This window comes from Meles meles, chromosome 8, assembly GCF_922984935.1.
Source record: "Meles meles chromosome 8, mMelMel3.1 paternal haplotype, whole genome shotgun sequence".
NCBI classification, from domain to species: Eukaryota; Metazoa; Chordata; class Mammalia; order Carnivora; family Mustelidae; genus Meles; species Meles meles.
The window spans coordinates 60,047,873-60,064,035 of NC_060073.1; the positions used below are offsets into that span (position 1 = coordinate 60,047,873).

The 16,163-nt window shown below is 45.2% G+C and overlaps 1 protein-coding gene across 1 annotated transcript in view; it reads right to left on the minus strand.

Moving 5' to 3' along the window:
- CLPB (caseinolytic mitochondrial matrix peptidase chaperone subunit B) overlaps positions 1-16,163 on the minus strand; it is a 148,578-nt gene that overhangs the window by 109,650 nt on the left and 22,765 nt on the right. The window contains exon 3 of the mRNA XM_046016486.1: positions 9,930-10,016. Within this exon, the coding sequence (XP_045872442.1) occupies positions 9,930-10,016 (87 nt within the window). The remainder of the gene's footprint in view (positions 1-9,929; positions 10,017-16,163) is intronic.

Below are 16,163 nucleotides of genomic sequence, written 5' to 3' on the forward strand. Positions count from 1 at the left end.
TTTCTCTTTAAGCTTCATTTAAAAAAAAAAAAAGATTTTATTTATTTATTTGACAGAGAGAGATCACAAGTAGGCAGAGAGGCAGGCAAACAGCCTGATGCGGGGCTCGATCCCAGGACCCTGAGACCATGACCTGAGCCAAGGGCAGAGGCTTAACCCACTGAGCCACCCAGGCGCCCCTCTTTAAGCTTCATTTAATCTGCCAGTTGGGTTGGCATTTATCCATGGTCTCAATAGAATCGGTGATGTAATGACTGAATAGGACACGGCCCCATGGCTCACCACTGAGTTTGCTCTCTGGTCTCCAATCATATATACACAACATATGAAACAGGCCATTCACCATCTGACTGAACTATTCTCCACATCATACTTTATTCATATGGGTATCATGACAAAACAAATATCCTGCTGAAACCCAGACACACCTACTATATTACCATATACTCCTGATCCACTAGCCTGCAGCGCTATTTAAATAAACAGTTCACCTCTTTCCATCATCTTGGTCTATGGAGGAAGGTCTATGGTCTATGCTAGGAATAGGACTCCTAAAACAACAAATACGTCTGGAAGGCTGTGGTCCACGGCCATTTTTGTTGGCTGTAAGTGAGGTCTCTGGAACCAGGGGAGCACAAAGCTCTTCTTAAAATTGAAGCTGTTTATGCCTGAGATGAAACTATTTATATTTAGGTAAGGGATGTGCTTAGGTGTACAAGGCAAAGAACAATACAGTGACTCCTGGTGGCAAACTGAACGAAACCACAGTAATCTAGGGAAAAGTAACTAGTGCTCATGGAACCAGTGGCATGGTTCATGCCAGATTCTGAAGGAACCTGCTAAAGCCACTGGCCACAGAATCCATGTGATGCTGTACCTCTCAAGGATTTATAAAGGTGTAGATTTGTTCTCTTATAAAAATAAATCCATAATAAATAAGCAAGCAAGCAAGCAGCTCATGGCACAACATGGGTCTGATGTCTTTAAAAAGAGATATGGGAGTGAACCAAATCACAGTCCCTAGAAGAGGAACATCTTTCCCCAAGTAGCTGAATTGGATGAGCAGTGGATGCTCCCCTGATCCCAACTGATACTCTCTGTGAAAGCACCAAACACAGAACCTCAGGACGAGACACACTGTTGGAGAAGGGGGGTTAACCCTGAGATTGTTATGTTAGGCAAATGAGCTGGCACTGCTTTCCGGGGAGCACTGTCTTGGGTTGCCTGAGGTCAAGGCATGCATCTGCCAAACTAGAATCGGTGCATGCTGGAATTGGAATATCATTACTACGAAACAGGATTATCCTGAGCAACGATTCCAAATGGGATTAGAAATGACTGTTACTCAGACATAATCGGCCACAGCAGCAGTGGGAGAAACATCAAGCCTGGCACACTTTTCTGGGGGCATGATGCTGGCATTCCGGGCACCTGGCCAGCACCCTCACCCACCCTTCCTTGCTGGGAAATACTGGGCACTGTCCAACACTGGGCATGTGGCCACCTGGGACAAGAGCCAGTCCCACATCAAAGTGCCCTGCTCTGGGGTCTCATATTCTAGGCCCAGCTTCTTAGATGAAAAGGACTGTAAAAAAATTTCCAAAGCCATTCTGCTTCTGAGCCACCTAAAGATGTTGGTGAGAGACAAGTAATACCCCCCATTTGAAGACAGATTTACCTGCAGACTGTTAACTAATTTCCTCCTGGAGTGACCCACAGTGGTGGTAATAATTAAGCACCACCACCACTACTACTATGCTATTAACTAAAGTACCCAAACCTTATCAAGTGCTTACTACACAGCAGGCCATTATTCTAAACAATACAATACTTACATATTTAAACCTCCAAACAGTCTTTTAGGGTAGATTTGCTCATTAGCCCCATTTTATGGTTGAAGAAATAATCACAGATAAGTGAAAGAACCTGCCAAGGTATATAACTGGTAAGAGGAAGAAGAGGAGTTGAACCCATGTAATCTGCTCTAGAACCTACAGATGTATCAATGCTAGACTACCACAGTCTGAGAGGATTGTGGCCAATGCTGGATAAGGCCTTTCCTTTACACTCTCATCTCTAGACTGCCAGCTCCTCCAACTGGATCTGGCACATTCTTGCTTTCTCACCTTTGTGAACCAATGTTCACACCACTCCTTTGGTACTAATGATATTCCAGAAATGCCGTCCCTCTACTCTCTACCTCTACCAATCAAAATCCTGTCCCATCTTTCAAGGTCCACCTCATGTGAAAGGCCTCCTTTCATTATTTCATTTCTACACGGCATGATCTCTGTCACTCAAGGTAATCTTCTCTGGGACACTGACCACATTCTGCCTCATTCTACAGGTTAAAAAAGTGGGTGGGAGGGCTTGTTTATCCCTTTACTGCTTAGCTTTTTTTTTTTTTTTTTAAGATTTTCTTTTTCCCTTTTTTTTTTTTTTTTTTTTTTAGTTTCTAAGTAATCTCTATACCTAATGTGGGGCTCAAACTTACAATCCCAAAGTCAAGAGTTATATGCCCTACCAACTGAGCCAGCCAAGTACCCCCTGACTATCAGCTTCTTGAGACAAAGAGTGTTTTTCGGTTTTTAGACTTCTCAAAAATCCAGCATATCTTGACACCAGTGGGTCATCAAGAAACCCTGACTGAGCTGATTTGACTCTGGTCCTGGTACCTCTTAGTCCATACCATGGCCTTGCTCTACACCCCTTCCCTCCACAGGCAGTATATCCAGTGGAAAGAATGAGAATTTGTGGTTCAAAGAGATCTGGCTTCAAATCCTATCTCCCTCTTTCACTTATTAGACAACCATGGGCATATCTGAACTTCATTTTCCCTAGCTGTAAAACAGGGATAATCATCCTTCCCTATTAGGATTGCAGTGAGGATCAGAGCCAACACTGGAAGTGATGAACATGGGCCTGGCACACAGAAGCCCCTAGTCACAACCACAGCCGTGATACCAATATAGTCAGATGATTGGCCAGTGCAAAGCCCAGCCTCCTTGGGCCAAAGGAAGCACCCCTCTGCAACAAACAGCCAGGCCAAGAACAAGCTGGGGACCATAGGAAGAGTCTGTAGGCCTTTAAGGCAAGGTAGAGTTCTACGGGTTAGGTCCCCTAAGAACCTGCACTGAAGCGCGGGTGCAGGGGTGCTGTACTTGCTCTGCCTCCAGCCAGTGAGCAAGGAAGGAGAACCTCGCAGGGAAGCTGCCCCAGGCCCAGCTGCAAGAGCAGTATCACTGTAAGAACACCTATGCAGCTGCTGGCCCACAAAGAAAGGCCTGCACAGCCTCTTCTGCAGGACAGAAGTCTGGCTGAGGCTGCTGGTTTATTAAACACAGGGTTTAATGCCCACCCACCCATCCCCTTAGTAAGGTGGAGGGAAAATAAGCAAATGCTAAAAATAAATGAATGCTAGAAGAGGAAATTAAATGGTCTTCAGCCAAGGATGGCGGCATTTTAAAATTAACAAAGCCCAGGTACCACATCCAGGAAGGCCTTGGCAAATGCGTGTTAGCCGCTCATTAGATCAGCTCCTCAGGGACCCCAGCCAAGCAGGGAAGGCAGTGCCGGGAAGCAGTCCTTCCGATGCTGATGAAATGCACTCCAGAAGAAAAGGCAGAGGAGGGAGGGAGACTCTTGTGGGGAATTTCAAACAGTTTTGCTGGAGCTCTGCCTCATGCCCTCACCTTCTCTGAGGCAGGGGCTTCCAAAGCAACCAACAAACCCAAGTGGACTCAAATCCGAAACGCCCCCCCACCACTCCACTCTTTCAAGATCTGTGGCTCCTGAAGCACCACAACGGCCACACTGTTTAGGTGGTCTCCCTGCATGGCAATGCAGGGACAAGAAGTTGGAGGATGATGTGGGATGGGAGGCAACCTCTCAGTCCTGTATCCTTTTTCCTTAATATTAAGGATCATACGATATGCTGTGAATTTATAAAAGCTCACTGTGTATCACTTGTAAGTGAATTTGTCATTATTCATCAGTAATTATGTTTCATGACATCACAAATCATGAGATACCACAAACCTTTATTCTCTACCAACAATCAGAGTATACAGTACTCTAATATGAAATACCACCAAGCAGAGAAGTCTAAACATTTCAGTTGACCATGAGCTATACAAATTCATTTTGACACTACCAGCATGAATTTTTAGTATGCCATAGGTGACAATTAATAATGAAAATGAGACATGAATCATAGCTTTTTAAAAAGTTTTTTTTAAGTCAATTTACTGAGGTATCATTACCTCATAGTAAAATTCATCCTTTTAAGATGTACAATTTGATGAGTTTTCATTGTATATCACCACCACAGTCAAGAATATTTTCATCACTCCAAAAGTTCCTCTGGGCCCTTCCTCCTACTCCTAAATCCTAGCAGCCACTAAGCTGATTTCTGTCCGTACAGTACTGACTTTTCCAGACTGTCATATAAATGGAGTTATACCGTAGGTAGTTTTTTGTGACTGGCTTTAGCTTAGCATAAGGCTTTCAAGCTAGGTGGCTGGGTCAGTTAAGCGTACAACTCTTGATTTCAGCTTAGGTTATGATCTCAGGGTTGTGAGATTGAGCCCTGTGTTGGGCTTTGCACTGAGTGTGGAGACTGCTTATGATTCTCTCTCTCTCCCCCTCTCCGCCTCTCCCCCAGTCACGTGCATGCACTCTTTCTTTAAGAAAAAAAAAGAGAGAAGATTCATCCCTGTTGCCACATGTGTGAATGGTTTGTGTTTGTTTTTTTTTTAAGATTTTATATTTATGTAACAGAAAGAGAGAGCACAAGCAGGGGGAACAGCAGGCAGAGGGAGAGGGAGAAGCAAGCTTCCCTGGAGCAGGGAGCCTGATGTGGGGCTTGATCCCAGGACCCTAAGATCATGACCTGAGCAACGGCAGTCGCTTAACCAAGTGAGCCACCCAGACGCCTCTGAATAGTTTTTTTTAATTACTGGGTAGTGGTCCACTGTATGGATGTACCACAATTTGTCCATTTACCAACTGAGGGACATTTGGGTGACTTCCAGTTTTTGGTGATTATGAACAAAGCTACTATAAATGTCTGCATACAGGTCTTTTTGAAGATATATGTTGTTATGTCTCATGGACAAAGTTGGTACAGGAGCTAGTATTGCTGGGTTGTGTGGTAAATATATGTTTTACCTTCACGAGAAACTGCCAAAGTGTTTTCCAAAGTGGCCATAGCATAATGCATTCCTAATCAGCAACGATGGCAATTGTTCTGCAACCCTGTCAGCACTTGGTATTGTCAGATTTTCTAAATTTTAGCCATTCTAAATTTAGGTGAGTTATCTTTTCACGTGCTTATTTGCCATTCATCTCTTCTCTGGTTAATGTCTGCTCAAATTTTTGCCCATTTTTTAAGAACTGGGTTGTCTTTTTACTGTTGATTTATAAGAGTTCTTTTTATCTTCTGGATAACATTCCTTTATCAGATGTCTGTTTTGAGTTTCTTTTTTGAAGAATTAAAAATTATAAGGATCTAAATCATAACATTTTTCTGCCAAACCGCTATCCCCTGCATATACACACTGATGAAGGGAACAGGACAGACTTCAACCTTCAGTTTACAAATACCTTAGTGCCACTGGATAGAGAGTCAAGCAATAGCTGATACCTGCTAAAATTCATGAGGCTATTTTTACCTCTGCTATAAGCACCCAACCAGCATTAGACTTTAAGGAAAGCTACATCTGGAGAAATAGCTGTCTTATAAACAGCTTTTGGCCCCCCAGGCTCTGGACTCCCAAAAGCCCTGTTCTGGTCCGCCAGGCTCCTGGAATGGTCAACAGTCGTCACACTTCGTTGCTGGCCATTGTCCACTGGGAAAGGTAGGAGGCTCCCAATCCATCCTTCAGTGGAAGAGCAAACAGTGGGGCCTATGGCTGCTTGGACATCAAAGTTGAGCAAACAGGCCTGGCAGGCCCTGCCTCTCCGCCTATACACCCTGCAAATGCCATGTGAAGGAGCTTCCCTGAGGGGGTCATGACTTTCAGCTTGTCATAGCACACATCAAAGTTTGCACCACACACGAACTGGGTACATGGGTTCGAATCAAGTCGCCTAAGAGCGGATACTCAGCCATTGTGTCCAGTTTTAATCCTGTGTTTTCCCAAGTAATTAAGCCTTCTTGCTTATGAACTTGTGACTAAGTAAAGCATCACTGAGAGGTTGTAACATCAAAGTGCCTTCCACCGTCTGTCCGTGTTTGGTAAAATTGGATTTCTTTCCCTTCTTAAAGAAAACTAATTGAATTTAGCTGCAGTCTGGGTATATTTGCACGAGCTGGTGAAAGCTATGCTAAGTCACAGTGATCATCCTGGGACCCTATGGCTCAGCCTTTAGCTGGGCGGGGTCAAAGTGCAACACAGAATGAGGCCCCCAGACTCCAGCTAAACAAGCGCCTGTGGCATGAGGCTTACAGAAGCCTCACTGTGGAAAAGGGGTCAGCCCCCAGCAACTGCCCCTCAAGTCACTACTACACCCAAGCTGTTACTAGGGCTGGCAAAAGGATCATCCTAGTAGAATGTTGGTAAATCTTTGGCAGAATGGCTACTGAAGACAATGGCCATCACATTACTCGAGTCCTTGATGTTGGCAGTCCAAGGAAGCTTCTTAAGGCAAAGGCTGTGCTGCTTATCATCTGAATCCCCTCAGAGCCTAGCACATCAGCACCAGACACAGTATAGTTTTAAAAAATGTTTGCTGGATACATAAAATGATAATACACAGGGGTGTCAGAACAGAGTTTTTTTTTTTCCCTGAAGAACCAGATCCTCTGTATCCCTATTTTTGCCCTGCTCATTAGAAAACTTCAATCTAAAGTGAAAATTCCACTAATTATCTGACTTACAGTGAGTATAGCATGGTCCCATTTATGTGAAATCACACACACACTCTGCTTAATTTCTAGATAAAGGGAATTCAGTTGACTGCTACTTTCTTCTCTATATTATTTTTACGAAAACAATAAAGCTATTTTCAGAAAAGAAAGTCTCTGGTTCAATCCTGATACAATTATCTTTCCTTTAACCAATATGATTTCTGATCCTGATCCAGTTTTAACTCTCCTGTGTACATTGATATTTGTATTTTAATTTGAGTCACTGAAAGCCCCTTTTGGAAATAAAAGGAGAGAATAAATTATAAATTAAGTTCCCATACATACTTTTAAAATTTTGCTCTACAGTACTGTATTTTTTAAAAAATTAAATAAAATAGTACTGTCTTTACTATTCAAAATTAAGTTTAAAAATACACATATAAATAACAGTTCACAAGATGTTTGTCTCCTTAAGGACAGAGATTATTGTGCTATATCCCTCAGAACATAGGCATGAAGCAGGCACTCACTAAAGGCAGTTGAGGGTGAAATGACTGGAACTTCTTAAAACTCCTCCTTGAGGCTGTGGGCTGACATCTAACAGAGGTGAAGGTTCTCTGCTTTCAGCCTTGAAGCAAGGGGTGCTGTACCCCTCTATCCCCCCTTCATCCAAGTCCAACTGAAATGGTGGCATTTCAGGCCTGGCCGATATGATTCCAGAAGGTCTTGGTAACTGATGAAATGAGGATCAGTACACTTCTAATAAGGAGAAACTTATTGGCAGACTTTACCGGTATGGACATGATCATCTTTTAAGACTATTCCCATGGCACCTTACCAATGAGGCCTACTCACCCTGACCAAGGTATTCCTGGCATTCCTTTTGTATCAGGTTCTATTTTTCCTCTTTCTATAGCACTTCTTACCTTCTAATACAGTATATATTTTATTTATGTATTCTGCTATCGTTTACTCTCTGTCCCTGCCTTCTCCATCTAGGGACCACCACTAGTATAGACATAAGGTCTACGAGGGTAGGCATCTTTGTCTGTCAAGAATAGTGCCTGGAAAACAGTAGGTCCCCCCAAAATATTGTGATATAAATAAATTAAACTAAAAGGTATGCTACTTTTAATAAAAATCACTGGAAGGAAGAGGACACAAAATGCATGTTTAAAACACCAATAATTAGTCCTAAGAACCCAAACAAGTAAATACCAGCCAACACTCTCACTTTGCTCAACAAGCATCACTGAATTGCTAATGGCACTGGATAAAGACAGGGCAATCAGTTAAGGTAACAAGTCATTAGAATTAGAGAAAAGTGTCCCCACAGCACATCTACCAGCTATCTGCACACTGACTGACAATACTCTTTAAGTATAGTGTTATTTCCTCATCTGTCTCAGTAGTGGAAATACTACACCTAGAAGGGCCACACTCCCCCCCTTCCATTTTCTCCACCACCTGCTTGCTATCTCTTGTGGATGGAGACCCCCCAAAGCTGGAAAAGAAAACTGGTGGGTGGGGTGGAGGTGGTGGTGGGTGGAGTATCAGTGGCAGAATAAACACACGCTTTTGTGCAGACAGGACTAATGTGCAACAGGTGACAGATACACTACCTCACTGGGCTCTCATAAAAATACAGCGGGAATCTACTCTGCTGCCAGAGTCAGTCCACTCACACCTTCTGCTCTAATAATATCCTGTCCACATGGCTCTGATATCATGGGTCATGCTAGACTCTGTGTCTCTACCTGCCTTTCCTTTCCACATTGGACCTTGAGTTCCCAAGGTCTCCGATTCTACAGTGATTAGCACAGAGTCTGGCTAGGAGTAGGTATTTACCAAATGCTTGTGAAAATAACTGATTTCAGGTGGAGAAAGAGGGGGCCCACAGAATTCTGAAATTCAACTAAAGGTCAGAACCAGGACGGGATTCCAAGCCTCTCAACTGCAAAGCCTATTTACACCAAGTTTCCTCTCAACTGCTTGGAGCTTATGAGGCAAATAAGGAAATGGAATGCTGAGAACAGGTTCAGGACAGAGGAACAGAGAAGAGAGTCCTATCTCCAATACAGCTAAGTCTCTCAGCCTGTCTAAGGCAGTGCCACCTCTATATTATAAAGTCCCTGTTTCGTCGGTTTCGACATTTATGATCCTTCCAAAGGAAGCCAGTAGTGGCAGACAAAAGCATTAATGATCAGCTTAAAGGAAAAATTAAAACTGGGCACTTCAAACTATCAACTTCCATGACAGCTACTAGAGTGCCCAGTCTGCTTTCTTTGAAAGCATTTCTTTTTGCTCTTATTTAATCAATTCTTTTGCATAACTACAGCTAGAAACTGGGAAGGAGAAGTAGGATCCCGGATCTGCCAGTGGGAGGCAGCAATGAGGTAAAGTAAAACACAAATTTTGCAGGCAGCCAGACCAAATTCTAATTCTTGTCTGTGTGACCTCAGACAAATCATCTTACCTTACTGGGGTTCAGTTCTCTCAGCTGCAAAATGAGAATTCTGGCAAATTGTGGCAGTTGTGAGAACTGGATATAACACTCTATACATAGGGGACTATTTCAACCTTTACAAAATAGCTTCTCAGAGGGAATGGGGAAGTGGGCAGGAAAATAGCAGGGCTTCTAATGGGAGGGAGGGGGTACCCCCTTCCCTAGTTTCCATCAGAATCTCCAAAGAAATAGCCCAGTGGAGCCCTCGCTGGGGACAGTGACTAGATTCCTCCACATGGACAGGTGGTAGATAATGAAAACATGAACAGAACTCACATGTGTACCTTCAACCACTTAACACAGCCCTGCAAACATTTCATGGCTTCAATAATGCAAACGACTCACCTAAGGTCACAAAGCAAATGAAAGATGGAGCCAGGATCCAAAGCTATCTCTGCCTTTTCCCCATCTCCTATACTTTCATTACACCAGGTGTAGACTTGACCTTCAGCTCAGTCCATCACCCTGACTCTGGGGAAGACAGCAAGAGACAAACAAGGGTGGGAAAGGGTTCTGGAATGTGGTCTGCAAGGATCAGGCTAAGGGAGCCCTGTGTGGAAGAAGATTTCTCACCTGTCATTTCGGCTGATGGCTGCCACCATGAGTGCTGTCCAGCCAAGTCTGTGCCTTGCATTAACATCTGCACCTTCCGACAAGAGCCTAGAAAGAGACAGAGGAATATTTTTAGTAAATGGCTTATCATGGAAGTAGGAGTGGAAGAAATGAAATCGTCAAAAAACAGGGAGGCTGGGTGAATCTGGAAATAGTCACAGTACTAAATACACACCCCAGTTCTTTTAACTCGAATGAGTCTGACCCCCTGCTGTTATCTTCTCAGCCTTCCAAGGAAATAATGTGCCTTCCCTACTTTAATACCTTGACACTCCCACTTCCTTGGTCCAGAATGCTCTTTCCCTGATTCTTCGCCCATTCAAATCCTACTAGCATGCTATGGGGTTCAATCCCGTTTGAGAACTCCCTCCTGTGAAGTCTTCCTTGGCTCATCCAGTCCACAGATCTCTTTTCCGTCCTTAGAATTTCCCTGTGTTCAGCACTGAATGCCCAATGACACTGGTTATCTAGGTAGTTCCCAGTTTACAAAAGGAACACATCCTCAGGTTTCTCTGTATGGTGGCTATTTGGAAACTGAAAATCTTGAATCCAAGGACCGTTGGGAAGAGTATTAGAAATGCTGGATTAGGTTTCTAGGAAAGTCCACATGAGCCCATTTGATTCTCTAGGTCAGTGCCTAGCACATAGTAGGAGTTCAATCGTTGCTCGATAAACTAACAAGGCTTTAAATATATCACTAAAATCCTAAATTCTGGGTTCTGGGAACAGAAAAAAAGCCAAGAGCGATTCATCAACAAGGCAGGATCTGCTTATGAGGAATAGTGGAGGGTGTTTGGGGAACTGGGAGGCCACTGACTCTTCAGTGGGTTCCAAATGAAAGGCACCAGCAGAGAGTATGGAGGCGGGGTTGAGTCCTAGCTCCATTCTTGTGTCACAATGTGCAGTAACTGCTTATCTGGACCAAGCCAAATAAAAGCTCGGTGAGGGTTGAAGCAAGCAGGTGATGAAGGCTTGGGAGGAAGAGCATGTAGGATTCACCTGGCCTGTGCTGATGCAGGGAGGTAATAGGCACTGTCAGAGTGCAGGGAGAGACTGGACAGCAAGCACATAAGTATGCATGGGAAGAGCTCTGTGAAAGGAGGAGCGCAGGGTCCAGGTGCACACCCAGGGAACATAACCCAGGCTCAGTGAGCCAAAAGTCCTCCCTAAGGAGGTCATGCCAGACAGCTAGCCACTCAAATGGGATCGAGGGAAAGGAAGGAGTATAACAGGCAGAGGTAAAGCCTCTTGCCCAGAGAAGAAGGCAGCATGACTGGGCCCAAAACGTGAGGGAGGGTTGTCAAGAGAGGAGGTCAGGAAACCCTCATCTCTCCCCTCTAATTTGGAGGATTTCTTCTAGTGAAACTCCTAGGCCTCTTTGTCACACAGTTACGCTTCTTTTTGCAGAAACAATTTTCTTTTTTTTTTTTTTTAAGTTTTTTTTATTTATTTGACAGAGACACAGTGAGAGAGGGAACACATGTAGGGGGAGTGGGAGAGGGTGAAGCAGGCTTCCTGCCAAGCAGGGAGCCTGATGCAGGGCTCGATCCCAGGACCCTGGGATCATGACCCAAGCCAAAGGCAGACACTAAATGAGCCACCCAGGTGCCACCAGAAACAATTTTCTATGCACAACAATATTAAAGTGACTAAGAGCCCTATGAGACAAAAAACCCCTCTTTTTGTACAAAACCTCCTTAATTTACAAAACCTTCCCTGGTTTAGCAGGTGCTGTGCAAAGCGCATGGGTCAGAAAGCTTAGAGCCTGGAGTTCTGATCCTGTGATTCTGATCAGATGGCCTCATTTCTCTGGTCCTCAGTCCAGGAGGCTAGAAAATCAGGACCAGCTAAGGCAAAACAAAGAGGTTTCTGAAGCCTTGAAGAACAAGAACAATTTAGAGACAAGGGAGGAAGTGCATGCCAGTCCAGACGAAAGTAACAAGACAGAAGCAGGGAAGCAATGGGAAGGCAGGTTCAGAGATATAAATGGATTCAGGAAGATCCATCCAGGTGACAGCTCACAGCAGAGAAACAGGCAGCTGCCAAGGTATGCAGGACCTAAAACAGGACCTCTAAAGCCAAGCTACCAAGGTGGTGGGCATAAACCTTTTTGAGCCACAGGCTTTAAGCTGATGACTCTCTCCAGAAAAGTTCATGAGAACACATATACCCATAGAAGAATTTTTCCTTTTTTTCTTCTTTCCTTCTTTTTTTTTTTTTTTTAATTTTATTTATTTATTTGACAGACCGAGATCACAGGCAGGCAGAGAGGCAGGCAGAGAGGCAGGCAGAGAGAGGAGGAAGCAGGTTCCCCGCTGAGCAGAGAGCCCGATGCGGGGCTCGATCCCAGGACCCTGAGATCATGACCTGAGCCGAAGGCAGAGGCTTAACCCACTGAGCCACCCAGGCACCCCCTTCCTTCCTCCTTTCTTTTTACAATGTCCATGAGTTCACAGCTCTTCATGAAATCAGTAACAGATCGTAGGTTAAAAACCCAGTCTAAAGGGTTGACAAATGCCTGGCATGCATACTACTCTCCTGCACTCCTGCACTGAAGTCAGAATCATGACTCCCTCCTGGCAGCTCTGTCCTCTGAAGCCTTTGAAAAAGCCTCAGAATCCTCCTCAACACTCATTCCAATCAGCCATCATTAATCAACTAAAGCTGGCAACAGAGAGGAAACCTCTTTGGTGTTCCTTAGACCCTCACCACAGGCAGAGGGGTTGTCACCGAAGGTTTTGGGCAAAAGAAATTATAAAATTAACCTGATAGCTTAAGCAAGCTGAGTCTGAAAGGGAAGAGAGTAGAAAGCGGGGACAAGAAGACAGTTTGGGGGCTGCTGTAATAGGAGACCAAAGGAGATAAGCCAGAGAAGGAAAATGAGAAAGCAGGACACAGCCAGGAGAAACTCAGTGCAGTAAGAATCCCTCCTCTCTCCAGTGGGTCAGGCCCATGTTCCCCTGCCTGGGTCCTGAGAGTTCTGGAAGCAGGACGGAAGAAGGGGTCCCTTGAGGGGGGACCTCTTGAGAGTTCTGGAAGCAGCTCTGCTCTGGAAGCAGGACAGAAGAAGGGGTCCCTTGAGGCCAAGTATAGTGTAATGAAAAGGATGAATAAAGGACTTTGCAATAAACTAGACCTGGATTCAAATTCTCGTCCAGCTAGATAATCCTGGGCAAATCAATTCTCTGAGTCTGTTTTCTTACCTATCAAATCTCTACTTTGCTGGGATCCCAGCCCAGTACCTGGAGTATAGCCAGAGTTCAGTACAGAGTGACTTCTGCCTGCCGGCTTACCTACTTCCTCCCCCCAACCCCCCACCCCTTCCTCGATGGACCAACATGTTCTAGTTTGAAGCTGGCAGCAGCAGGTTGGCCAATACCCAGGGATTCAGAGACAGTGTCACACAGGATGACCTGGATAATTCAGCCAGCCTGTCTCCAGGCACTCCTCTATTCATCTATTCAACAAACATGTGTACACACCTACTTTGTGCCCAGCTGCATGCTGGCTCCTGAGGAGGACACAAGACAAAGGTTCTTGCTTTCCAGAACCTGAACCGAGCAAGGCTTTTTTTTTATATACATATACACATATGCATTTATTACTTCTTTTCACAAGAAATTGCATTTTAAGATAAACTCATACTGCTAGGTATACAATAATTCAATTTTTAGGAATTGCTATATAGTTCTCCAGAGCCCATCCACCAGATTTTTCCCTCTCTGCTGACACCCACTCAGGAAGCCTCCATGTCCCAGCCTCCAAAAGTGATGCTCAAAGAATGTCTTACATGTGCCCTCTTGAATGGGTCTGTTTCTCTGGGGCATGCATTTGCAGTGGGATACCTGGGTTTCAGTTACTTGGTTTGATGCCACTGTGCCAGGGTCCTCTCCGGGACAGCTGCTCCATCTACCTTCCCGCCAGCAGGACAGGAATGTTCCTGTGCACTGCTCTCCCCACCAACACTGGGCAGTTGCCAGCTTCCTACTGACTGCAAGCCTCTTAAGTCTAAAGGGATCTCACGTTATTGTCTTAGCTTGCGTCTCTGATTAGCAACAATTTTGAGCTACTTTCTTTTCCATACAATGCAGGATTTTCTTTTAACAGGAGGACTGCTAGGAAAAAGGGCTTCTCCAAACTTGCGATCCTGCCAATGACCAGAGCTGAAGGAGCACAGAGAGGGGAGGCGCCCGGGGCTCTACTCAGGGCTGCCGTCGCCTCCTCTAACATGCTAGGGAAGGTATCTCATCCTGAGCTTCAGCCTCCTCATGGGTCCACACGGGCTTCAAGAGGGGACACAGAAACCTGAGGGAAAGGGTACCACCAACCTGAAGCGTCACTTCTAGGAGGCAAATCTCAGTGCTCTTCGGCGACACTGCAGGGTTTGAGCCCTACCCAGCATCCTGACTGAGCGTTGTTCTTTGCAGCCTCCTGGGCCTCCGGTGTAATGGAAAAAGCAATGACCCTGGAGTCCAAGGGCTGGGGTTCAGATTCTGGCTCTGCTGCTTACTAGCTGGGGCATGGGGGATATTAATCTCTACTGTGCAAGGTGTTGTAAGGATTAAAAGTGACACCACACAGTAGCACTCCATAAAGTGGCGGCACTTGTCAAATCGACGGAGGAGGGAAGACCAGAACCAACAGACAAAGCACCGCAAGCAAAGCCAACTACAACTTTTCCTCCTTCAGAGCTGGGTGGGGCCCCTCCCCCACCTCCCTTCCATACAGAGCAGCCCTCAAAGTTAGCATTTCACACACACAGGTCTCCTCCATTTCATTTGTTGCTTTGCAAGTGAATGCCCAGTGGGCAGTCATTTCAAAGTAGCTGACCAGCTGGGCGTGAGGGTGGCTGCCTGCTGAGAGTGGCTGAAAGGGCCTCTGAGGCCTCAGAAAGCCACTCCTGCTCTCCCCTGTGATTTTCACCAACAGACAAAATACGGCAAGTGAATTAATCTCTTTTAAAAAGAGCAATGCTTGTGACAGAGCATGGTGTCTCCGAAAAGGTTAGGATTCCATCATCCCTGAGATGATGAGTGGAATGCTTAATGCGGGTTGCCACTCAGGGCAGAGCAGCCTGTGTCCAGGGGCTGGGCACTGCAGGCCTTTCTGGGATCCCTGCAGACTTATAGAAGACCCTTCCCTAATGAACTAGGTCTCCTGCCTGGCAGGGCAGTAGTGGGTGACACTCACTGGGGGTGGTCCAGGGCAGTGAACAAGGAGAAGGTCACACTAGAAGTCAGGAGAAGAAGCCCAGCTCTTGCACAGATCTCAGGCAGTAGTGGGGGGGCAGGGGAAGAAGCAGGATGGATTTGGTCCACATGCAGGCTCCAGCACTTACTGGGTGGGCAGGAATGGATGAATGAATGACCTAGCCTCTCTGAACTTCACTTGGTCTCTTCATCTGAGTGACAGCTCATGCTCTCTGAGCCTGTTTCCACATCTGTTAAAAATGGAGAGGACCCCAGCAGCCCTACGCTATAGGTCACATGGGGGTACCATGAAGAAACAATGAGACAAAATACAGAAAAATACTAGCCATGCAATAAAGCACTGGACAAACAAAAGAGCCTGTGCTATTATTATTTCCAATTAGTACCTACCCCCTTTTAAGGAAGGAACAGTAAAGGAGGATACGTGTGAAAGGTGTACATAGAACTGATAAATAAAATTGATAAATAAACAGTCTCAAATCCCCAGGCAAGGACAGTGGTAGAAAAAGGGTACCCTAGCTCAAGACCTGAGATTTCCATAGGAGACTAACACATCACGGGGAGCAGGGGAAACAAAGCTGCGTGATCAGGGATCCAGTAGGGTTCTGAAGTCTGGGGACCAAACACAAAACAATTAATGGAAAAGGGGATGAGAGGGTCAGACTTTCCCTTCCTGCTTGAGTGCTTCTGCATTCTTTTAAATTTTATTTATTTATTTATCTGTAGCAATGAATATACTATTGCTTTTTTAAGCAAAACTTTCTTAGTGGAGGAAAAAGACCTTCCCCTTTCTTTCTGCAAGAAGCCTGTGCTAACCTGTATTAACACTTAGCAGTTTCCTTGTGTCCCCCACGCCCCCAGTGAGTATGGCCCTCCAGACTCCTCACTCCCTGCGCTCACACCACTGCCACACGTGGGCTGAATGAGTACATATCTACAGCACATCCCTACACACTCACCAATACCTCAGTTTGGTGTTGGAAGT